Raw genomic sequence first — 25,806 nt, 5'->3', positions numbered from 1 at the left:
CATGGGATGTCTTTTTTCCACGGGGCTCCAAACTTCAAGGTGCCGACCGCCTCGTAGTAATAACAGGGACAGGATAAATTTTGAGTATCATTAATGACAGGATTTAAACCCCAAATCATGTACTGGAATACACTTTTCAGTGTTTGTTTTGACATTGTATATAATACGAACAAAAAAATTAAATTTGATTTTTTATTGTACTGATATAAGGAAAAAAAATTATTTTCTTGACCTTCTAAAAAGGGCCCTTAGTGTAAAATGAAATTCTTTTGAAATGTTTTCTTGGTTGAATAAAAAATATGAAACAATCTGGGCTGTAATTCGAATGGATTGGTTGGGTTAAAACTTAATCGACCAGGTGTGCTACAATAGACGGGAATTTGGAATACAAGGCAGGCCGGACAAGCTCAAGCGGTTTCACAAAACCACTCTTCAAGAAAGAGAGTTTGGTTCTCCCCCTCTTTCTTCCTTGTAACTATTGAAGAACAATTTTAATTTTCTGGGTGTGCTTTGATCTCATGGGTCACAATGGCCAGATTGTGTCACGTGCGACGGTCCAATTTGAAGCGTGCCAGGAGCGCGGAAGCACTTGGTTCGGTTCTGGCAGCAACAGTTCCTGCTCCTCCTACTCGCGATTCACATGTGTGTTGCGACGCCGCGCCCTCCACATGGTAGGCGCGCGCGTACATTCACGTGTCTTGAAAGATAAAAACAATCAGGAGAATTGTGTTTTACACTCACTTGGACTTGAATATCCTCGTATTATATTCGAGCGGACTTAACGGCCCTTGATAGGAAAAAGAAAAAAAAAAAAAAACAATTGGCTTCCCACTTATGGGGTCTCAGTATTTCTAACAATTATTTTTGTCCCAAAAACCATGCCTAATAAATTAAATATTGGAAATTAATGGTTAAAAATAATTATTACTACATTTTTTTTAAGTAAATATTTTTTATACACCTCATAAAATATTGTTTTTTTCAAACTTACAAAATATATAATAAATATTATTATTCTAATATATGAGAAAAAAAACAAGTTTAGATGAAATTTAAGATAAAGAATCAAAGAAAATAAATTTAAAATATTAATATAAAAATCATAGAATCTTCAAAACTATAATTACAACATTTTTTTATATTTTAAATTAATGATTTTTAAAAAAAATCACAAATATTACAAAGATAATTTTTTATCATTTTTAATTCTATTTAAATATGATTTTTTTAATCTATGTTGACATTATGTTTATAAGGGTAAAATAGTAAAAATATATATTTCATTCAGTTTACTTGTAATAAACACTTTAAATATGATTAATTTTAATTTTATTTCCTGTGTTTTAATTTTGGTAGGGAAGATCTAAATGGTATAGTTTGGTAAAAAATATTGATAAATTTTCCTCAACAATTATTATATGTTGTTTATATTATTTTAGGTCATTTGAAACAATGACAATAATGTGTTATCCATTTATATTAATTTGATTTTTAAAAAAAATGTAGTACTTAAATGTTGTTAATTTTCCTTTATATGATATGTAAATGTACTAAAAAAAAAATATTTTTAAAACTGCTCAAACAAAATATACAATTACAAATTTTTGATGACGAAATTTAAAAATTCAAATTGAAACAATTTTTAAGTGAAGGAATGTATGGGGGAAAAGCGTTCGATCCTTAGGTGACAAGAAAAAAAAAAGGTTTAGAATTAATTGAAATCTTGCATAAAGGGTAGTTTTGTACACCCTTTATACAGTTAATATATTTGTTTATACAATTAGTATATTTGTTTTGTACAGTGAGTGTAACACACTTGTACAGTAGTGCAAATTTCATATACAATCCATTGGTGACAAGGAAAATAAAGAAATGATTCAAAGTTGATTAAAATATTTCATAAATGATAGTTTTGTACACCATTGTATACTTACTACATTTCCCTTGTACAGTTAGTGTAACACCATTGTACAATGACACAATATATCCCTCTTAAGTTATGTCTCTACGTAGGTATGTTAACCATATTTTTAATGGTTTGGCTGAGAAAATGGTGGATGAATTAGGGTTAATTTTTTTTCCTCAAACATTATTACTAGGGAAAGTATCGAAATTTTCATGTGAGAGTTAAGTAAAGTACATGACATGAGTATACAATTTGTGGGTGACAAGGAAAATGAAAAAGTAATGTAGAATCGATTAAAATCTTTCACAAATGTACAAGGGGTATAGTTAGTGAATACCCTTCTATAGCGACACAAATTTCATATCCTTGTAATGAATGTGTGTCTATATGTATATTAAGCATGATTCTAGTAGTTTGATTAAGAAAAGAGTAGACAAATTAAATCCGATTTTTTTGTAAACATATTATATTTTTGTGAAAAAAATATACAATTGACTTATTCCTTTATTTAATTGTGAACATATTATATATTTTTTTTATTTTTTTTATTAAAATAACTAATAGAAAAAATAAAAATAATAATCAATAAATAAAATTTAATTCTTTTTATTATTTTCATATAAAGATATAGTATTAAACAAGGTCTTCAATTTTCATTTTTAAAAATAATTTTCATTTTTTAATTAAACGTATTTTCAAAAAGAGACAATATAGAGAATAAAAATTATTTTTAAAACTAAAAAAATAAAAACTAGAAAAATCCAAACTCAAACATAATTTATATAATGTTTAACTACTTGTTATCATTTAAAATGTGTAAATATACCATTCAACCTTTTTATATGGGAAAAATTCAATCTCTATACTATGTATTGATATAATCCATTTCTAAATATGAAAACATTTTAGTTGGATATTTAAAATAAAAACTCTCCATCCATCCTCTTTCTCTCTTTTTCTTTTTCTTATTCTTATTTCAATAAATTTTCAATTAATTTAAATCATTAAAAAAATTCCTTAATAAACAAATTTGCAATATTTTGTATAACTTATTACCAAAAGTTTATGTTAAAAAAATTATTAAAATAAGGAAGGAAGAATATTAAAAAAAATTAAACTTTTATTTTATAATAGTAAAATAAACTTTAAAATACTTTTTAGTATAAAAGAAAAAAATAGTAAATATATTTATTTTAAATAGTGTTTTAATCATTAAATTATTTATTTCTAAAATGTAAAAGATAATTTTTATTCATTTAAATTAATTTTTTTCAAAAGTATTTTCCAAAATAGTTTTTGAATCATTACTATAATTTTTGTTTATTTTTAATTTAAAAATAGAAAATAATTCTGATTTTTCAATTTTTTTAAAAGAGTTTAAAAAAACAATGAAAAATAAAAAATAATAATTAAAAAAAGGGAAATTTTATGGAAGTGACATGTAAAGAGTGGTGGTATAAAGACAAAAATGATAGATGTAAGTTAAAAGAGTATTTTTGTCTATTCCTACATCACATCCTTGTAATCAATTATAGGTGTTTGAAAGACTTTTTATTAATTATCAAGTCCAAGTGGGTATAAAACACAATTCTCCCTTAAAAAATCTTTCCCATTTCATGTATTTATGAGTTATTTGGTTAAATAGGTCAAAATAATTCCAATATTTACAAATCTAACCCACCAGTCAAAAATTAAAAAAAAAAAATTAAATGAGACAAAAATGCCCTTCCTTTTATTTCCCTCAAACACTTACAACTTCACATCTTCTACTTCATTTAACCTTTTACAGAACAACTCATTTTTTCCTTCAAAAACTGCAAAAAAATTCTTATCATCTTCTTCTACTTCATTATCTTCTTTTGATGCACATAACGGAAAGCTCATCTTCTCTTCTGCTTCATTTGCAGAACGACTCCTCATCTTTCATCATCATCTTTTATTTCATTCTCTTCCTTTGGTGCATAGAATGGAAAGCTCATCTTTCCTTCAAAAGGCTTAGAAATTTTTTCGTTTATCCTCTTACCCTCTGTTTCATTCCCAATCCTTGGAAAAATGATCTCATATCATTTTATCCTCTCGTCTATCCTCTTATTTGCTCATATTTTTGTCAAGTTATCTCATGTTGTATCTTCAAGCATGATAAAAAAAAATGAGTTCATTGAAGAGTGATAAGAGAAAAAGGTTAAAAATGGTGGTGAAAAATAAAAAATCCCAATTGCTAACTGAAAAAGCAAGAATTGTGACTGTGAACTTAATTGTGGTTAAGTTTTTTATTAATGTAACTCAACTACTGTTAAGTTTAAGTGAAAATTTCGCTTGTGAACTTAACTGTGATTAAGTTCTTTGTTAATGCAACTTAATCACTGTTAAGTTCAGGTGAAAATTCTGAATATGAACTTAATTATGATTAAGTTCTTTGTTAATTAAACTCATTAATAGTTAATAGTTAAGTTTATGTTAATGCAATGACTATCAACTTAACCATAATTAAACTTAACCAATTAATTTATATGATAAAACTAAAACATTAGCTTAAAATTTCAATCCATCATTCGAAAAAATTGCTTTAACAAAAAAATAGGCTCATAAATTCCTTCATGATCCTATACAAAAAAAATGTAGATACATAGTTAAATCATCTCCAAAAAACAAATTTTATGGTAACATTATTAAAGTGACTAATAAACTAACTGTAAGGAGAATTCTTGGATGCTGATATTACTCTCGACAATATTGACACAAGTATGTTCGTTTTTAGGATGTAATGGGATTAGTCGTTTGCATGTTTTTTTTTTATTATGTTCATAATCACCATATCTACCACAACATCGTGTGCGCTTAACCTCTCAACTTGAATGAATTATCTCATTTCTTGGTCTTCCTATTGGTCGTTGACTTTTTGATGGTAGCACAACTCTACAACGGATGTCTTTCGGAGTGCAATACACAAGTCAATTGGATCTAGTTGAAGAATGCGATACACAACTCTCATTAATGCATGATATGATATATTCTTCTTTATCGTAATGCCTTTACCTTTACTTCCTTTAAAGTGATATGTGTTATCATCTTGTACCCAATTCCCTTTATACAAAAGCATTATTCTTACTTGATCAATGACCACAAAAATAAATATTTCAAACCATCATGTTAAGAATGAAATAGTACAATGTAGGATTTACTTTTATTAGGTTTCAACTATAGACTATGTAATGAATCTTAAAACATATATTTATATTTTTATTAAATAACTCACTACATAATAATATGTCAATAAGTCAATCTCAATTTTTAGTACAATTATATAAAAATAGACTTTTGTTTTGAATAACAACACATAAACTCAACTTATGTTAAGTTAAACCTAACAAATAGTAAAATTTGTTGTTCAATGCAGCAATGCAACACTTCTCATAAATCAACGATCCAAAGGAACAATATATAACTACAATGGGTATTAATCATACGAGAAATACTAAAACCATAATAATTTTTCATGCATGTGATTTATTGCTTACCATCATTTGAGGATAAATCTTTTTAACTTCTTTTGAACGAACTTTTCACTTTTTTCATAACTAACAATGGAGTCTTATTTATTTATTTACCTACAATGGTGAAGTGAGATTTTGAATTTTCAGAAAATAGAAAGAAATAAAATGATAATCTAAAAAGGAAACTGTTGGTTGCTTACATTTTTTTTTTTCATTTTTTCGTGATCAAAGAATAAATGAAACAATGGTGAGAACTTAGACTTATTATCCGTAGGAAAATAAAGAGAAGGAGCAACCAATGACCGAATAAAAAAATAAAAATCTAACCTACTATAAAAATAGAGGGAATGAAGAAGTTATCTTAAAGGGAAAAATGAGGGGTATTTTTGTCTCAATCGGGTCAACTTTTCTACCTTTTTAGGGGTGGGTTATATTTGCAAATATGAGGGTTATTTTGACCCATATAACCAAATAACCCTATTCATTTTAGGCATAACAATTTTCTATTGATAAAATTATACTCATCTTGGTTGATAAGCTCCTTATAAGATAAGCTTTTTGTCCATTTTTGGTAAAAGAACTAAATTAAATTTTGTTTCTAAAAAATCAGCCGGATAAATAGCAATTTTTTTCATTATTTTTTAAATAATATTGGAATGCCATTATTTTTCTTCCAAATGAAAATTGATTGTGTATATAATTCAGTAGGTAAAAACGAAATTATTAAGATGATGATTATTTTTTGACTAATTCAACTAAACGTCACATATTGATATTAATCAACATGATTAAAATATCAAATGTTGTAGTATTAGTTTTAAACTCAAAATGTTTGAAAATTGTCTTTTTCTAATATTCTTTTTTCAATTTTAAGGTTAAGTTATACAAACTGATCTTAATTATGAAAACAATGATAATTTGCTCCTTTGAAATCAACATTTTTTTTTAAATCTAATATTTGAATGTCATTATTTTTCTTCCAAATGAAAATTGATTGTTTATATAATTTAGTAGGTAAAAACGGAATTATTAAGATGATGATTGTTTTTTGATTGAATAGAAAATGTCTAATATTTTGACTTTTTCTATTCAACTAAAAGTCATATATTGATATCAATCAACATAATTAAAATATCAAATGTTATAGTCTTAGTTTCATACTCAAAATGTTTGAAAATTGTCTTTTTCTAATATTCTTTTTTCAATTTTAAGGTTAAGTTATACAAACTGATCTTAATTATGAGAATAATGATAATATTTGCTCCTTTGAACCATGGAAGCAAATGAAAAATCCCTTAAACAATTCATGGGTGAGCATTTGCCCTTTTTACTAATTCTCAAATGAGTTTTTAAATTTAGTTTAGTGAGACTCAAATCCTTCTCTCTCAAGAGAGAACCTTTAAAAGAAAAAAAAAAAAAAACTAAATTATTTAAGAATGACACTCTACCCTCATATTCAAAGATTCAATAGAAAGCTAATAGTAGTCATGTTACACCGCAAGGTCTAAGATTGTAGTTTAGCATTATATCTAATGTTTACCAAAAATTTTTAAAATTTGAAGAGTAGATTAAAGAACATGATATAGTGATTGAAGTTAAAATTTTCATTTAGTAGCCTTTTAAACATGATTCATTGAATTGAAAAAATTTCGAGTCTGCCTTGTATATTGACTAAAGGTGTTTGTTTTCTAACTTTTTGTTAAAAGCAATTTGTTGTCAGATTTTAAGTTGTTTGTTTTTCTATTTTTTTTTTAGGACTTATTATAATTTTTTGGATAAATAAAAAAAAACAAAAAATTTAGGAAAAAGTAACATGTTGGTTTTTCTTTATTTTTTAATACTTAATAAAAATAAAATATTACAAAAACAAACAACTTAATACTTAGCACTATTAAACACTATTCAGTTTTAATTTCTATTTAGACTTAAGTAAAAAAAAGAAAAAAAAACACCACATAATGATTTTAATTTTAACTAAGTATGAGAAATAAGTCATTTTTTAAAGTTTCTTGAATTAGGATATAAGTATTAGATTTTTAAAATTTTTTTTCATGTTAGAAAAAATAAAAATATTTTTTGAAATTTTTATCCTTGTTAACTTTTCTTATACTCGCTATTTTTATAAATTTTTTTTTAAGTTGTAATTTTATAACTAAAACTAGAAAATTAGTTTTTGATTTACTTGGAATTTGCTCTTAAAAGTATTTTTATTAATTTCAAATATAGGCTATTTTGTTATTTACATTATAAATTTAAAATAAATGGAGAAATATATATATATATATATATATATATATATATATATATATATATATATATATATATATATATAAAACAAGATACAATATATGCATGAATCCATTTATAACCGAAATATATATATATATATATATATATATATATAAAACAAGATACAATATATGCATGAATCCATTTATAACCAAAAAAAGTAATTTTTCATACATTATACTTAATATATATGCAAATTATAAGAACCTTCATCCTAAGTTCTTATATAGAGTAAGGGTAATAAGTAATAATAGTTACAATTAATGATAAAAATATTGGTAATAACAAATATATGATATATCGGTATTTTGATTTTACAAATATATCGGTGGATATTTTGACATAAAATAATATTGATAATGTAAAAATTAATGAAAATTATAAAAATATTAAGAAAAAATAAAAAAAAATTATATTAAAAGTAAAAATAGATGTTTTAAAGTTTTTTTTATTTGATAGTAGTATCCTTTACGTCAATAAAAAAAAAAATTATAAGTGTACATTTATTATTAAGTGCATTATATAATTATTTTACAATAATATTATAATAACATGTACAATTTTAAAATATATTTAATATTAAAATTATGATCAATTTTAATTTAAATGTATTCAATGATGTCAAATAAATAATAATATATGTATAATTTTTTAATATTTAAATTTTTTTTATATTTAATAAATATATAGATTATATACAAAAATAGAAAATTATGTTTTTATATTTTTGGCAATAAATTAAATCAAATGTAAAAATAAAATGATTAGAATTAATTTATTTAATAATCGAAAAATAAAAAAATTGAAAAATTGCTGAAATATTGATAAAATATCGATAAAATATTTGGAAATATCAATGAAATATTGGTTGAAACATGAAAAAAAATCGAAAAATCAATGAAATATCAGTAAAATATTTGGAAATATCGGTTGATGAAAATATTTTCTTGTATTGGGATTCATGGATATTAGATATATCAGTGATATTTTTGGATATTTTAAACCTTAGTTACAACCCTCATTTCCTTTCAAACTACAAGAATCAAGTAGTAGAAAACACTCAAAATACATCGAAAAATCCCACCAGTTACAACCAACAAAAATTTCTTCAAGCTTTACAAAACACAAGAAGTGTTTCTCTCCTTTTGAGAAACTTCAATTGTGAAAAAGGAGTAAAACTTGAGTAGAATGAGAGAAGTCAAAAAAGCTTTCCATAAGTTGAAAGGAGATTAAACACAAACCTTGTTATAATTATTCCTATTCAAGGAAAATTATATTTTATATATTGTGATGGTTCTAGAAGTGGACTTGGATGTGTAAACTAAACTTTATGTGAAAATAATTATTTTGAAAAAAAAAACAATTTTGGATGCACAAAACATAATATATATATAAGTACCAAAACAATGATACAATAATAATCATATTTTTACTTTGATCCATGGTATCGACAACACATCTGAAGTGAACTTGAGTCACTTTGTGAATTGTTTTGGTCAAGGTCTTCAACTCACTACTCTCATATAGTGGATGAGTTACTTGTGTGGTACATGTTAAAAGTAAAACAACAAAAAGACATAAGAATGAGAGTGTGGCTCGAGACTTTAACTTTACATAAAAGATTTATATCTCTTAGTTTTCTTATCAAAGACTACATGCATAGGAGTTATACTCATTATTTACAACTATTATGTACAAATTAATGGGTAATGGTGGGTTACCAACTTGAATGTATTCAGATAATCGTATAACTTATATTTTTACATTTTCCTCTATTACCTAGAAACATAATGTACATATTAAATTTCATAATGATAAGGTTACAAAAGTTGTAACACTATATTCATATATATAAATGAAATTTTCTAAGTCCCCGTTTTTAATTTTAGTGTTCCATACACAAGACTCTTGAATGCCTAATCAATTGATTCATCTATCTATCAATTGATACTTTTAAATAATATTTATATAAATATAATGATATATGATTACACATTATAAGAAAAAAAGGTAACAAATCGAAAACTTATGATTGGAATCACCCCTCTTACAAGTTGGAGCTAGCTGTAATGGTTCATCAATTTGAGGTATATACTGATTATTAAGGTTTGAAGTATGTTTTCTCTCAAAATGATTTAATTTAAGACAAAAGAGGTGAATGAATTACTTTCATGATTATGGTTTTACTATGAATTATTGTCCAAGTGTAGAATCATTATTAATTACTTGAGGGTCAAGGAAGATTTTTCAATTTGAGGTGATCTATGAACTACTAATAAGGACTTCTTTGGAGTAATCCACACCCATTTTGAATATCTCAAAATACCAAAATTTATTTAGTGTTATTTTATATAATCAAGACAAGATATTTCAAATAACAAAACAAAAAAACTTTTTATTTTTTAAAATTAATTAAAATTATTTATTCTAGTAGGTAAGAGTATGAATCATATTTGAAATTTTAATTGGATATTTTTTTAATTGAAGATAATTGTTTTATTTGATGTTTATTTTATCATAAAAGGTTGACCCTTAAAAATAAATATATTAAATTAATTTCCAATTCAAATTAATTAATTCTTATTAAAAAAATTGTTATCTAAGTTTTAGGGTTAGGAAAATATTTCAATTTAAAAAAATTTCTAAAAAAATTCATCTATATATATATATACAACAATAAATTAAATAATATTTTTTTGAAGAAAAATGAGATAAAATTGTTTCACATGAAGTACAGTAACCTAGACTCAATCCTCATGTCAAAAACATAGGTGATGCATGGATAAAGTGGATTGAATATAAATTATATTATTTCATAGGATGTGCCACAAGCCAAAGAGCAAAGAATAAAGAAGAGGTTGTAAACAAATACTTAAAACAAGACGTAAAGGAGAAAAAAGGAAAATAAAAGAGAGAGAGAGAATAAAGGAAATAAAGAAAAGAAAATTGCACATGGGCCATGAGGCTAATTCCATTGTTCTTCTGCCAAAGGGACATGCTTGCTTGCACTTCAAGTCTCTGATATGACCAAGCTCCCTTTCATTTTATTTTAAATTTTTTTTCTAGATGGGAATATGCCTTAAAAAAAAATAATAATACTTATTCTCTTTTGTATTTGTTTGACATAATATATTCTTAAGTGGAATTCAGCATCTTGTTTTAGGATCTTGGTAGAGAATAAAAGGAATGCCAAGATCTTGTTTAATCATTGACAGCTGATACAAAATCAGATTGAGATCAATGCAGTTGTTTTTCCATTTTACATATGGAAATGCAACTAATTCTAAAGGTAAAGGAAGTAGATTTGTCTCTTGTACGTGGCATTCATCTTCTTGATCATATAAACATAATTCTCGAAAGAATCTTATGTTTATGTACTAACATTAGCACTATATTCTTTCTCATGGTTCTATCAATCCGGTGAAACTTTACATGTGCACACATGTTCATCTATTAAATTTGTGATTCCTATGGCCCAAGATATCGAATTATTTATGGAATTTCTAATAATATTTTTATTTTACACGAAGTTATTTTCCCAAAAGATATTTTTAAAATCATTTTTATGAAAAGAAATATATATGGGCAGGGATGACAACTAGGATTTCAAAACATCTCTCCTATGGTATCTGATATATGTAAATTGGTTATTGAAATTTAATTTAGAGAGAGAGAGAGAGAGAGAGAGAGAGAGAGAGAGAGAGAGTCATGTTCATGTTACAAAAGTCAAAAAATGGACAATCAGTGATTAAACAAACAGCCATAAGAAGATAAATGATAATAAGAGGATGAGGGCCACCAAAACTAATGAAAAAAACTTGTAAGTTGGTACCTTTAGGGGACAGTGAGATATTTAGTGAGCTTGGGTCCTCCATTATATATGGGCAGCAGTAGCACCTGGTGTCTCAAACCAAATTATTATTATTATTATTATTATTATTATTATTATTATTATTATTACTACAGAAAAGCACACACAAGAGAATAATCAAAATGCTTTTACCATCCTTGTCTCACAAAAGCTCCATCTTCAACCTCAGCCTACAAATGGGTGGTTCCTTCCTTCCCTTCTCTATTTTCATCTTCTCACCTCTTCTTTCATACCTTCCATGGCTTCCATTCTGCAATTCTTCCTTTCTCTTTGTCTGCTCCATCTTCTCATCTCCCTCTCTGCTGCTTCAAATGAAAATGAAATTCCAAAGGTACAGTCACCTCAAAATTCATCTTTCATATCACATTACCCTCCTTTGTGCTGCCAAGAAATGAAGGAACATAAAAGAATTTCTTCTGAGAAGCTTACAATAGCCATTTTCCCATGGAATTCAAAATTTTCTCTTTGCTTGCAGCCACCAGGATAATTATTTACCTCATAATTTTCTTGTTTATATGGAATAGTTCAATTATATAGATGGGTATCTGCTGTTGTTTTGGCAGTCTTATGTTGTTTATATGGGGAAATCATCAAACAACCATGGGGGAGAGGCTGAAGTTGCAGAGTCAAGTCATTTGCAGCTATTGTCCGCCATTATTCCAAGGTCATTATCTCTAAGTATATATTAAAATTTTAAACTCATATATAAATGGGCTTAAGTTCAATGTTTTTATTTCATTCTATTCATTTTTAATTTTTTTGCAGTTCTGAGAGTGAGAGAATATCTCTCATCCATTCTTACAATCATGCTTTCAAGGGCTTCTCTGCCATGCTCACACAGGGTGAAGCTTCTATACTCTCTGGTAATTAACTTAATTTTCTCTTTGCTTTTTCCATTTTTTTCCTTTAAATATGCCATCTTTGTCCTTGGGAATTCTGCCTTCAGCAAATAAGCAACAAGGTCTTAAGTGTACTTCAACTACTATATGCATGCACCAATGTATCCATTGACTTGTGCCCCACATGCTGTCCGGCCCAAGTAGCCCCAAAGGATTTTTTTTTTTTTTTAAACCCTTTTATATGATATAGAAATACAAAAGAAACATTGTCACTTGCTTTGTCTTATAAGTGGTCCTTTTCAGTCCTTGTGACATGAAAGTTCAGTGACTTATTTATATACTGTGAATTGTGGATGGAAACTAAGATCATGAAGATAATATAAATGAAATTGTGGAAGTGCAGGCCATGAGGAAATAGTATCTATCTTTCCAGATCCACTTCTTCAACTACATACTACAAGATCTTGGGATTTCTTGAATGTGGAATCTGGAATTACATCAACTCCCTTATTTCATCACAACCTATATAGGGATGTCATAATTGGGGTCATTGACACAGGTACCTTCTTTTTCCTTCTTTTAATTTAATTTTCTATTTTCTATTTTTAACACTAATAATTGTTTACTTTTAAACTAAAATTTAAATTTAAAACACAAAAATTAAAAATTAACGAATGTCGGTTGAAACCCTAATATAGGTGATTTGTGACTAAAGAAGGTACAATTGAAAGTGACAAATTAAACACCGTTGATAATATTTTGAATGTATTATTTATTTATATACATTATAAGAAAAATGGAAATAATGACACTTTTTATACGTTAAGGTATAGTAATACTTATATAGAAAGGATACACATAAGGGCCATTTTAAATGAATAAGAATTTTGGTAATTTGAAAGAAATCATTTCAACACCAAAGGTCATTGCCCAAAGGATAAAGACCGATCAGCTGTATTTCAATAGTTAGAGATTAAAAGTCAGATAGTTTTAAAGTTCAATAGTTAGAGATTCAACAACTTAGAAACTAGTTTCTTCACCCCAAGGTAAGATGAAAAATAAATTACAAGAACTATTTGCCTTTTAGTTCTCATACTTGGTGAATAAACATATATATAGGTACTAGGTGGAACTAATTTCTCCTTTTCATGGTACAAGATGAAAGGAGTATAGAAAAATCAACACTAACACACCATTACAAACCTAGCCAAAAAAAAAAAACGTAACTTATACCTAGTAAGTGTGAAAGCTTTTGTCATCTAGTCTCCAAGAGTAGCTTACTCAAAGTGTAAAGCTTCTCATCTGACTCCAAATTCCAATCCAAAATCCTAACCAATGATGAAATACACTATCACAAAAGCCTATTCAAGAACTTCAAACAAACTACAAGAAACAAAAATCCAATAAAAAATTTGAAAGAGAGAAAAATAGCCTGAACTCTAAAATAGAGAAAGAAAAAGGATTTGAAGGAGATAGAGTGAAAAATATTAATCCAAAATGAATTGATGAAAATTAAGAACTTTTAACATCACTCAATATCCCCAATGGTCGTCAATGGTGGTCGATCATGGGCTTCACCAATGTTGGCAGCCTATTGATGTTCATTAAGGCTTCTATAAAGGAATAGGGCTTATTGGTGATGAAGTCTGCTAATGAAGAATAGGTTAGGTCTTCTTCTTTAGTAGGTTGGCATTTGCGGAGGTGAGGTTCTACATGGTGATTGATATTGGCCAACCTCAAGTTCATTGATTGGTAGCTAGTGGTTGTCAACTATGGTAACAAATTGGCTAAGACTCCTTCAATAGATTAGTGTTTGTCAAGGTAAGGTCATTAATGGTGTTGATTAGTGACTAACCACCAAACTTGGTAGTTGGTGGTTCCTAACCATGGTAAGGTTAGGGCTCTTATTATATTAGGTTGTGGGTGTTTAGGTGAGATAAGGGGAAAAGTATCAATATAATAGGTTTGGGTGAATAATGAATCATTGTCTTTCATTATTGTCCATCATAATATATATACACACACATTACAATATGAGGAATTTATTCTACTAATCCTATAATTAAGTTATAAAATAAGGGAGGCATGTGTAGGGATGGCAACGGGGCGGGTTTTTTCGAGTACCCGCCCTGCCCCGCCCCGCTCCTAATGGGACGGGGTTTAAATTTAATAAACGGGTTTGGGGCGGGTATGAGATTTTTTTTTTAAATCCAGGGTGGGCCGCCCCGATTAATTTTAAAATTAATTTTAAAATAAAATTTAATTTAAAATTTAAAATTAATTTAATTTAAAATTTTATTTTACTATTTTTAATATATAGATAATTATAAAAAAAATTAATAAAATAAGTTATAAAAAATATAATAATTTATTATTTATAAAATATATTTATTTTAAGGTAATTAAAAATTTTTAAAAGTAATTTTTTAAATAAAATAAAAAATAAAAAAAAGCTAAACGGGGCCAAACGGGGATGTGAATTATTTTTAATAAACAAGGCGGGGTTGGGATGGGGGCGACCCATCCCGAACCCACCCCGTTGCCATTCCTAGGCATGTGAGAATTATAATTGACTATCAAATTCTAAACTTTTTCCTAAATTACATTTTATCATGCCCTCGTGAGATTGAACATTCGTGATAGATGCTAATTGTGGAGTGATGTCATTGAAACTATTTTCATAGAAGTGATTTTGTAAGCAAGTTAATGAATTAATAATTAATATGAACATTGGATGATCAAAGATACTTTTGGAGACTTGTTTCGGAATAAAATGAAAGCCAATTGCAATGTGTTGATCCTTGAATGGAACATTGGATTTACACATAGATAAGTTGCACTAACGTTATCATAGTAAATCATTGATGTTGATGAGAGTGATAATTAGCGTTCAAAGAATTGATTCATAAGCTAATTTACTTCAAATGTTGTAATAATATAGCCTAGGCGGAGGAGTGAGCAATAGTGCATTATTGCTTAGAGCACCAATTGATTGGATTAACACCTAGAAAGACAACATAAGTTGAGGTTAAGGTACAACCATCAAGATCATCAACTCAATCAACACTAACAAAGGTATGTAAATGAGTTGGGGATTAATGATAGAGAAGTCCATGAGTATTAGTACCTTTAGGATATTTGAGAACATTCACTTAATGATAGGCTAATGAGTGGCAGTGGGTTGGTGCATGAATTGTGATAAATTGGTCATTATAAATAAGATATTAGGTTAAGGATAAATATTGCATCAATCCTATGACTTGATGGTATTGAGTGGTGTTTATCGGTGGGGTCTCATTATTCAATGACATTGACTCCAAGGGTGACAAAGGACTAGAGACTTCTTTAGTGTTGAGGTTTTTATAAGAAAGTTGCAATATCTTTTTGATACAAGAGCAAAAGAACAAAAAAATGTTCAACTCTACAAAAATATGTTAGAGACCAAGATCTTTTAAGGAGAAGTGGTGGATGAGAAAGCGTATGAAATCGATCACGTGAGTCAAGAACACTCTAGTGACAATACTGTCATCCACATAGACAATAGATAAATAAACCTTCCATTGTCGTAATGTAAAAATAAACTATCAAATTTGAAGTTAGTGAAACGAAGAGAAAGAAAATATAAGTTTGTGTGTCATGCTTGTGGTGACTCATAAAGACGACAAATGACCTTTTTGAGCTTGTAAGCATGGTTTAAATATCAAGGATGTACAAATCCCAATAGTTGTTAGATGAAGATATCATCAATTGTTGTGTCATACAACAAAGCACTATTATTATCAAGTTGGAATAGTTGCTAACCATGTATTATAATGATACTAACAATAATGCAAACCATAGTTGGTTTGACAATAGACATAAAAGTATTAATAAATTAAATGCTTAAGCATTGGTGAAAACCTTTAGCAACTAATCAAGATTTGTAATGGGCAACATACCAATTAGATTCCTTTTAATTTGAAAGACCCACTTCCATCCCATGACATTTTGTGTGGGGTGGGAAGGACAAGGGACCATGTGGAATCATTAAGTAAGGCATTATATTTGTCGGTTATGGCTTGACACCAATAAGATGACTTATGGGCTTAGGTGACTATTTAAGGGTTGGTTCTAGTGAGACAAGTATTCAAAATGAAGATCTATTTCAATTTGAAAATGTTGTTTTTAGACCAAGTTATAAGGGATGGCCTTGGCTAGGTGGTAGGATGTGGGAAGGGAGAAATGAACTTATTTGTGAATTTTGTGGTCGGGAGGCATCATTGGCATGAGAAGAATGAGAGTGCATCTCAAGTACTACAATTGTAGAAGAGTCGTTAACCACATGTGCACCATGGGAAACTTATGGGGCAATCAAGTGAGTAAGCTATGTCAATAACGGTTGGAAAATTGCTAAGAATAAATAGCTAGAGAGGATGGATCGATTTGAATGGGATTTGAGTGATTGTTGGATTTGGTAGGAGTGATATGCAACTAAGAAAATGATTGATGAGATAAACCATGATGTGAAATACCACAAGATATCATAAATGTAGGGGAAAATCACATGGACACCCCTTATGGTAATTGACAATTACAATAACATTTCTTGTTAGCATTCGTCTCTTAATCACCATTAACAAAGGGTTGAAATACTAAAAATACCTTTTTTAAAATAAAAAAAAATGCAAAACCATATAACTTTTGTTCTATTTTATTTTTTATTTTTTAATAATCAAATGAACCATTTTTTTTTTTTTTCCTTTTTACTAATCTTCTTCCTTTTTTGTTTTATTTTTTCTCCAAATTTTAATTAAATAGATTTCGTGAGTTTCATCCTAATAAAACACTATCTTCCATGCCAACAAAATTCTAAATTGATTCAATCATATTTGCTTCTCATCGACTTTCAATTGAAAACCTAAAATAATGTTACAAGAATGCCCTTAGCCCTGCAATTGTTGTTAGAATGGCCTATCTTCCAACTGTTGCAGCCTTCTTGTTATACCTGTTGCGACTTCATGAAGTCAACAAAGGGAGACCTACCTATTGAAGCTACTGCTTCCCAAATGGTTCAATCTTCTTGGCTCACCTCTACCCTACCTTTTCCAAATCCTACATTTCCCACAACCATTACTACCTGTGAAAACCAAGCTTGTAGCGATATCATTCAAACCCACTTCCAAGCCTTTCTTGTTCTTAGATCAAGGACTTTCTCCCTTTGAAAGAGCTAACCTTTATCAAGTCCGTTTTAAACTCTCTCAGATCATCTTTGTACCAACAAATCCATTTCTAACAAAGCCATTGACATGAAGGATAGAGATTTGAGATAGGATTGAATAAGGATTTGAGGGTTAGGGTTTATTGGGTTGAATGAGAAGTTTTATTTGATTTCTTTTGTAAACCAAAATTTGGAAACCTAAGAAGAATGATTCAAATGTGATTAGAAATAATTTCACGTCAATTTGATGTTTGTTTGCTTGACTTTTATTTTGGTTTTAGTGGTTTTAATTAGTAAAATTAGATGTTAATTAAATTTAATCTTGTAAAAATATTCAAGATTAATTAGGAATTATTTTTTATTCATTGTTTTGATTTTTATTATTTAAAATTATTAGTTAACTTAATTGATATTTTAAGGTTAGTTATGATTAATATATTAATAAAAAATTAATAACATTTAAAAATTCATAATTAGGATTAATGAGATAATATAATAAAATAGGAAAGGAAGATATGGTTACAAGGGTATTTTTGACATTTTGTATAGGATAAAGTTAATGAGGGTATTTTAGGTATTTTGTTTAAATACTCAACTATAGCATCATGGATCGAGTAAAAGGGGTGGTCTTGTTATAAAAAGATTTGTCAAGGGGTGTTGATGTATAAAAAAATTGAGGGGCTAAACTGTAATTGCCAACTACCTCAAGGGGTGTCTATGTAATTTTCCCTAAATTTAGAGGAACAGAGCGCACAATAGCAAGTGCGGTTGGACATGATTGCATTCAGTTGTGCCAACAAGTTGAGGCTCATATGTGGAGATTTTCAATGTTGAATGTCATGATGAGGTTGATAGTGATCAAAGCTTTAGTATTCCCCATCTTATTATTAGAGTATACAATTTTAATAGACTTAAAAAAAAAAAAAAATCTCAACAATTTTTTAAATTGATTAAAAATCAAAACAACGTCATATTTTAATTTAAATGGATAGAGTCAAGTATCACAATGGAATCATAAAGACACAAGGACTTGAGTCGATGGGTGACAAAAATGATAGTGATAAATGTTCATGGAGATGGTAGGGATGACAAATATGGTTCATTGAGTTCTCGGTGATGATGAGGTTATGAGTCACTCATAGATATTTCCTATTTTCTAACCTTAAACCATGGATGCCCGATGCTTGATAAGAAAAATTCAATGGATGTATTATTTTAGGAGAAAATTTGAAATATAAAGAGATGCAGTTTTATTTTATTTTGTTTTATTCTTGATAAAAGTAGCATATAAAATACCAATAGGATAAAAAAGTAAATTTAGATAAACGAAATGATGTGCAACAAATATGTGTAATGGGAATTCACTTACTATCATTGACTATAACATCTTTGTTACAACCATATTTGACATGAATTGAGAAATTCTAAAGATTTGAATTCATATAGTGAGACGTTCACGAGTTTACTATCGAGTCATCATGGTGTTGGATTGATCACTTGACATATAGTTAGCCTAATGCCTAAGTGAAAGACTTTCATATTGTGGCCCACTTTGTCACAAAGTTGACAAACAACCATCGATGGTCTATTGTCTAATTGAGGGCACCTACGAGGTAGTCAGTCGTGAGTCCATTGTCTTGGATTGAAGGATCCAAAGTTTCTAGTCATGTGATTGCAAGATGAATTGATCGACTTTCTTTGACAGCCTTTGTTGTTATGATAGATATTTGAGCATTGATTTGAATAGCCAAAGCTTTCATCCTTTCCTTTCTTGTCAGATGTTTTCATTAAATCATACAACCATCTTTGGCTTTCTTCACCAGGTAGGCAGCGTAGGCTTCATAGTTTAGAAATTTTTCATGGAAATATAGGCAAGTCACGAGCTCAAATGGCTACACCTAACTCTTATAATTCATGTACCAACCAGGTCACATGCATAATAGGAGACTGGTCATAAGGTAGATAGTCTGTCCCATGCACCAACAGCTCTCATTAGAGAAGACAATTACAAAAAAAAAAATAATAAATCAATATTTCATGTAGTTTAATTCATTTTGCCACATGGATTACTGGTGATGTCATTTCAAATCTGCTTCTCCCAACTTGTGCCGTTTATTTGTCCCTTAAGTTTTGAATTTTTCCTTATTTTATTATTTTGACTTCCATGGATAATTATAATGGGCGAAATTTGTTATTTAGCAGTTAAAAGTGAAAAAAATAAATTAAGTACTTAATGGCATACATTTCCTTTTTTCTTTTATTTTATTTATTTTTTAAAAAATAGATCTGAATTCATGTGGAAAAATAACGAGAAAATGTTTTTTTTTTTTGGATATATGGTTTTACCGTTTTATGATCAATTCATTTCTTATCCAAATTGTATAAAAAGAGGTGCTTTAATTTATTTTTAAATTTGGTGGTGTTTGTTTTTTGGCTAAGTAGAAAAAACTAAAATATTTGATTTTTTTTTTATTCAACTAAAAGTAATTTATCGATATCAATCAATATAACTATAATAAACTTGTTTTCAGTTTATTCATATTGGTTGATATTAATATGTGACTTTTAATTGGATGAAAAAAAATAAAATATTTTAATTTTTTTTTATTCAACCAAAAAACAAACACCATCGTTTAGAATTTAAAAAACGAATTTGATTTTATCTAAGTGAGAAATTAGATTTGAGAGTTGTAAAAAAAGTTAAAAATTAAAAAGGGAAAATAAAACTATTTTTTTTTGTTAATACAAAGAAAATAACTTTTTTTTTCAAGACGAAATTATCTTTAAAAAGTAATAAGTTGGAAAAAAAAAATCTAAAAATATCTTAAATTTAAAAGCAAGTTAATAATTTCTTTGAATGACTTTTTCTTTTGGCAATATATTATATAATAAAAAATAGTTTTTCAAAAGTACTTCCATCGAAGAATTGTTCAAAAATTATTTTAAGTGATTTTAAAAAAAAATTCAGACGTAAGTTTTGCATGGTGGCATTTCCAAGAATTAGAAAATATTTCTAGCCTCACAATCACTCCTACACATGCTCTTAATAATTTTTCATTGTATTTAGAGAATAACACAGGTGTTTCAATTTCCACTTGGACCGCATTCGGCCTGTTGTATGGATGATGGACACAGGCCCAACTCACACTTGATAGCTTGGGCCTAGGCTTGGTCGCCGTAGGCTCAGTCCAGTCCGATCAACCAGAGATATACATCTAACCTTTTACTTAGTGTGTAATTTAAGCTGATAAATATTACAAATCTATATATATTTTAAAATTATGCATGGAAAGAACGTATTTGATATTTGAATATTTATTGAGGAGTGAAGGCGTAGGATGATTTTCCTTGGTAGGCCCAGTAGGCTGATGAGTTTCCATTTTGTTTGTGATGAATGATTCAGGGATATGGCCTGAGTCTCCAAGTTTCAATGACAATGGTATCGGAGAAATCCCTTCAAGATGGAAAGGAGTTTGCATGGAGGGATCTGACTTCAAAAAATCCAACTGTAACAGGTGTTACTTAATGCTCTCAGCTTTGATGATACATCATACACATTAAGATTAATATTTTAAGATGATATGAGGGCCTTGGTTTCCAAAGCCGAAAAAATGGCATAACAAGGCAATTTGGTTCTCTTGCTACATTTCAGGAAGCTGATAGGAGCAAGATACTACAACACCCCAAAGGCCTTAATCCAACCAAAATCCAGCAGTAATAAGAGCCACCCCATTAACCTCACCGGCTCTCCAAGGGACTCAGTAGGCCATGGGACACATACTGCATCCATCGCAGCTGGTGCACCCATCGCCAATGCTAGTTACTATGGTCTGGCTCCAGGTACTGCAAGGGGTGGCTCGCCTTCCGCCAGGATTGCAAGCTACAAGGCTTGTTCGTTAGAAGGTTGTTCTGGTTCCACCATAATGAAAGCATTTGATGATGCAATTAAGGATGGAGTTGATATAATCTCAGTTTCCATTGGGATGACCTCAATTTTTCAGTCAGACTTCCTTAATGACCCCATTGCTATAGGAGCTTTTCATGCTCAGCAGATGGGGGTAATGGTGGTTTGCTCAGCAGGGAACAGCGGGCCTGATCCTTACACCATTGTCAATTCAGCACCATGGATCTTTACTGTTGCAGCTTCTAATATTGATCGGGATTTCCAATCTACTGTAGTTCTTGGAAATGGGAAAACTTTTCCAGTAAGTATATCATAGTAATTAACTTTGGATTTGTATTTAGTTGTTTTATTTATTAATTGTTGCAGTACTAATGAATGCTGCTGCAATTTTTATGGATAATCGGATAGGGGCCTGCGATCAACTTCTCCAACCTTACTCGCTCTAAAACATATCCTCTTGCCCGTTCAGAGGATGTTGCTGCTGCTTTTACCCCTTCATCAGATGCAAGGTGTCTTGTTTTAGGGATAGTTTTTAATAAATATGGCATCTTAAAAGTTCATTTTTTTTCTTATTAATTCTAGACCATCTCTTCTAAAAATGCAGGAGCTGCTATCCAGGATCATTAGATCCCAAGAAAGTTAGGGGCAAGATAATTGTTTGTTCTGGTGATGGGTCTAATCCGAGGCGTATCCAAAAATTAGTTGTAGAAGATGCAAAAGCGATAGGGATGATTTTGATTGACGAGTATCAGAAAGGTTCCCCCTTTGAATCAGGCATTTATCCCTTCACAGAAGTTGGAGATATTGCAGGGTTTCATATTCTCAAGTACATTAATTCCACCAAGTAAGCATCGTTACTAGAAATCCAACATTTTGTTATAGTACTTTACACTTCTTTCAATTACTATGCTCCCTTCTCCATCTTTCTTTTGATATATATGGAGCTCTTATCGGTATTGCAACTTGAATTGATATGCAATGGTAGAAGCACTCCTGCAGGCATGCACTTCTTACACAAGTTAAGATTTTCTTAAACATGTTTGGACTCAAAACTGTGCTAAAATTTTCAGACCTTATAAACAGGAATCCAACTGCAACCATCCTTCCAACAAAGGAAGTTCCACGGATTAGGCCTGCACCAGTGGTTGCATTTTTCTCATCCAGAGGTCCAGGAGGGCTAACAGAAAATATTCTCAAGGTCCTTGTCTTTCAACATCAGATCTTCTTGTGTAGATGGATAGATACAAAAATGGATGCATCTATAGAAGTATTTCCAATGATCTGCAGGTTTAAGTTCTAACTATTTTTCTTCTTTAATTAGCCTGATATAATGGCTCCAGGAGTTGCTATTTTAGCAGCCATGATTCCAAAGACAGAAGCGGGGAGTGTTCCAATTGGGAGGAAGGTATCAAAATTTGGCATACGATCTGGAACGTCCATGGCGTGCCCCCATGTAACAGGGGCAGCTGCATTCATCAAATCGGTGCACCCACAATGGAGTTCTTCTATGATCAGATCAGCACTCATGACAACAGGTAATTGAAGGTCGAAATTCTATTAAGTCAATTATTGTGATAATTATTTACTTGCTTTACTATAATTAAAAAGAAAAAGGAGCAACTAAGTAACTAACAAGAGTTTACGAGTCCAGAAACATTGAACTAGGCAACATCCATTTAGGAAATGATAACAAATTACCTTCTATAAAGAGAATAGTGGCATATTCTCACATAATACTTGAGAGTTCCTTGGAAACCTACAAATAATTTTGTCATAATGTTGGTTGATACCATTGGAAAAATATAAATTCAAGAACAGTTAGTCAAGATAACATGTCTTGCCTCTGATATGCAGGGCTTCTAACTTGGCCGACTACTCTGGGGACATCTGCTTCCCTCCCCTCCATTAGTCCCAGCAAGCAGATTGTCCAGCTGGACTGTGAAATTTTGTTGAAATGATATTTGTCTGACCATAGTGAATGAAAATTTTAAGTACTGAACATCACCATCACATCTGTCAATCTCAGCTTATATTTCCATAGTCTTACCTTGACAAAACTTTTAGAAGCCTGTGCCTTTTATCTCTTCAAAGTTATCATCCTCTTGCATTCTTTTTGTAATTACTGGATTTGCCACCTTTTGTTTTTATTCTGAAGGGATTGTTAGTTAGATTTTCATTCATCTACATCTTCAAAAAACTATCTCATGGAGATATCAAGCTCTCATGCTCTTTTTATGATACTCTAAATATAATTTTGCAGCACTTGTTTATTACAATTAATTTTACATCCTAATGGATGCAATGTTGATTCTTTTTCATCATGTTGCAGCTATCATTTCTAATAACATGAGGAAAGATTTGACAAATAGCACAGGTTTCTCTGCCAATCCACATGAGATGGGAGTTGGAGAAATAAGCCCACTCAAGGCTCTCAATCCAGGATTAGTTTTTGAGACCGCAACAGAAGATTATCTCCATTTCCTTTGTTATTATGGCTACCCAGAGAAAACTATAAGAGCTGTGGCAAACAAAAAATTTAGTTGTCCAAGCACTTCCTTTGATGAACTCATCTCCAACATCAACTACCCATCCATCTCTATAAGCAAGCTGGACAGGCATCTAGCTGCTCAAACTGTGACAAGGACTGTAAGGAATGTGGGATCCCCAAATTCAACCTACATTGCTCAACTGCATGCTCCAGTGGGACTGGAAATCACTGTCTCTCCTAAGAAGATAGTTTTTGTGGAAGGTTTAGAGAGGGCAACCTTTAAAGTCTCATTCAAAGGAAAGGAAGCTTCAAGGGGTTACAGTTTTGGATCTATAACATGGTTTGATGGTCTACATTCTGTTCGCACAGTCTTTGCGGTGAATGTCGAATAAATTCATTGCCTTTCAATTACAAGTCAGAATACTAAACATATCCTTTGTTTAAAATGCACTCTTCATTCAACAGCATAACAAGTAATTTTATGCAAAATGAATAGCATTTTTCCACTGACATGGTAGGAAATGCAATTCAATGTAGATTTTGGATATATTTGGCATTGGTACTCTATCCATAATTAGAAATGGCTTCATCTCCAAACCAGCATTAAGGGTGTAAAGTGGACGAGGCTTCACTGCTGCTAGCCTCAAAGTAGCAGACTAACTGAATCCTTCAGACCCATCCAGAGGGACGAGGCTTGAGCCTTAAGCCCCTTAGGCCAGAAGCAATACCAGATCATAACTTCTCTCAATCTAAGTTCTCAATGTTCAAATCAGTCTCTTGGGGACAACCCCTGACACTCATCAGGTTACTACAAGCTCAAATCCTCATGCTTAGGGGTAGACAATAGCTTTGTATGCAATACTAAGCAGTAGGAGAAAAGTTGTGGACCCGCATTTTTCATGTATATCCCCACTTGACGACGAGACTCACTTTTTATTACAAAAAATTGATTTTTGAAAAGTTAGAATCACCACTTATTTTTGTTTATTTTTAAAGGGGAACAAAATAAAAAAGAATTCTTTTTTTTAAGGGAAAAACATGTCTGCAAAAAATTGAATTTAAGTCAAGGGTCATGTCACTTATTGGGAAGACACCATAGGATAACATTCCTCTAAACCTTAAAAAGGTATCTACGACAAATAAGAGCAGAAATATATTACAAGACATGGTGATAAAGGGATAAAAAACTGATAATGAATATATAAGGTATGTATACTAGAAAAGGATCAAAGCCAAAAAATAAAGATTACTCAAGTGCACAACATGCTTAGTGAAGGAATCAAACAATCAAAGAGAGAAAGGGACATACCTCAATAATGTCTAAAACAAGGGCAATAGAGGATATGTAGCTCATATATTAAAGAGGTAATCTTGATGAGTTGATAGTACTACTTTGTTAGGTTACAAACACCAGTTCTTGCATGCAATGAATAGGAGTTCATGGACCTAAGCTTTAACTCATTATAATTTCATAAGATATTGGATTATAGTTGACTTTCTTTAGTAGAACATTGAGTCAACTTTATAATTGAATTTTGAGGGAGCTACTATTTTCTTATGGGTCCCAATAGTCCCTCACTTGAGCTCCTAATTCATGGTTGCACATCTGTTTTTAGGGATTTGGGTTTCTGGTTCAAAAATGTGCATAGTGGCATTTTGGTAAAAAGAGAAGTTTGCACTAGATCTTATGAATTGACTTTCTAGATTGAGTTAATTAATTAATTAAACCCCAATAGGACTATTTAATTAATTAAGACTCAAATAGGCTAGATTAAGTGACCCAAGCCCAATTTGGGCTTAAGTCACTTAAGCCTATAG

The 25,806-nt window shown here is 29.8% G+C and overlaps 1 protein-coding gene across 2 annotated transcripts; it reads left to right on the top strand.

Annotated features, from left to right (window-relative positions):
- The first annotated feature begins 11,755 nt into the window (after nt 1–11,755).
- LOC117927595 (CO(2)-response secreted protease-like) lies at nt 11,756–24,535 on the top strand. 2 transcript variants are annotated; one of them, XM_034847194.1, is made up of 11 exons: nt 11,756–11,891; nt 12,124–12,224; nt 12,326–12,423; nt 12,803–12,958; nt 21,000–21,111; nt 21,249–21,801; nt 21,909–22,009; nt 22,105–22,344; nt 22,584–22,698; nt 22,822–23,035; nt 23,355–23,748. In XM_034847194.1, the coding sequence occupies exons 1-11, from the start codon at nt 11,799–11,801 to the stop codon at nt 23,456–23,458; spliced, it is 1,887 nt and encodes a 628-aa protein (XP_034703085.1). In that variant the 5' UTR covers nt 11,756–11,798; the 3' UTR covers nt 23,459–23,748. The 2 variants fall into 2 exon arrangements, with proteins under 2 accessions (XP_034703085.1, XP_034703084.1); XM_034847193.1 differs by lacking the exon at nt 23,355–23,748 and adding an exon at nt 23,830–24,535 and having other exon boundaries at nt 11,758–11,891.
- Nucleotides 24,536–25,806: the final 1,271 nt, after the last annotated feature.

This window comes from Vitis riparia, chromosome 13 (assembly GCF_004353265.1).
Source record: "Vitis riparia cultivar Riparia Gloire de Montpellier isolate 1030 chromosome 13, EGFV_Vit.rip_1.0, whole genome shotgun sequence".
Classification (NCBI taxonomy): Eukaryota; Viridiplantae; Streptophyta; class Magnoliopsida; order Vitales; family Vitaceae; genus Vitis; species Vitis riparia.
The sequence above is the reverse complement of the archived record's forward strand: the minus strand, read 5'-3'. Positions and strand labels throughout refer to the sequence as shown.

Excerpts from the sequence above, each read along its gene's own strand:
- LOC117927595 (XM_034847193.1), top strand. The coding sequence starts at position 11,799 with ATGGCTTCCATTCTGCAATTCTTCCTTTCTCTTTGTCTGCTCCATCTT. Across the intron at positions 12,225-12,325 it reads TTGTCCGCCATTATTCCAAG|TTCTGAGAGTGAGAGAATAT; the intron begins GTCATTATCTCT and ends ATTTTTTTGCAG. Across the intron at positions 22,345-22,583 it reads AAGTACATTAATTCCACCAA|GAATCCAACTGCAACCATCC; the intron begins GTAAGCATCGTT and ends CCTTATAAACAG.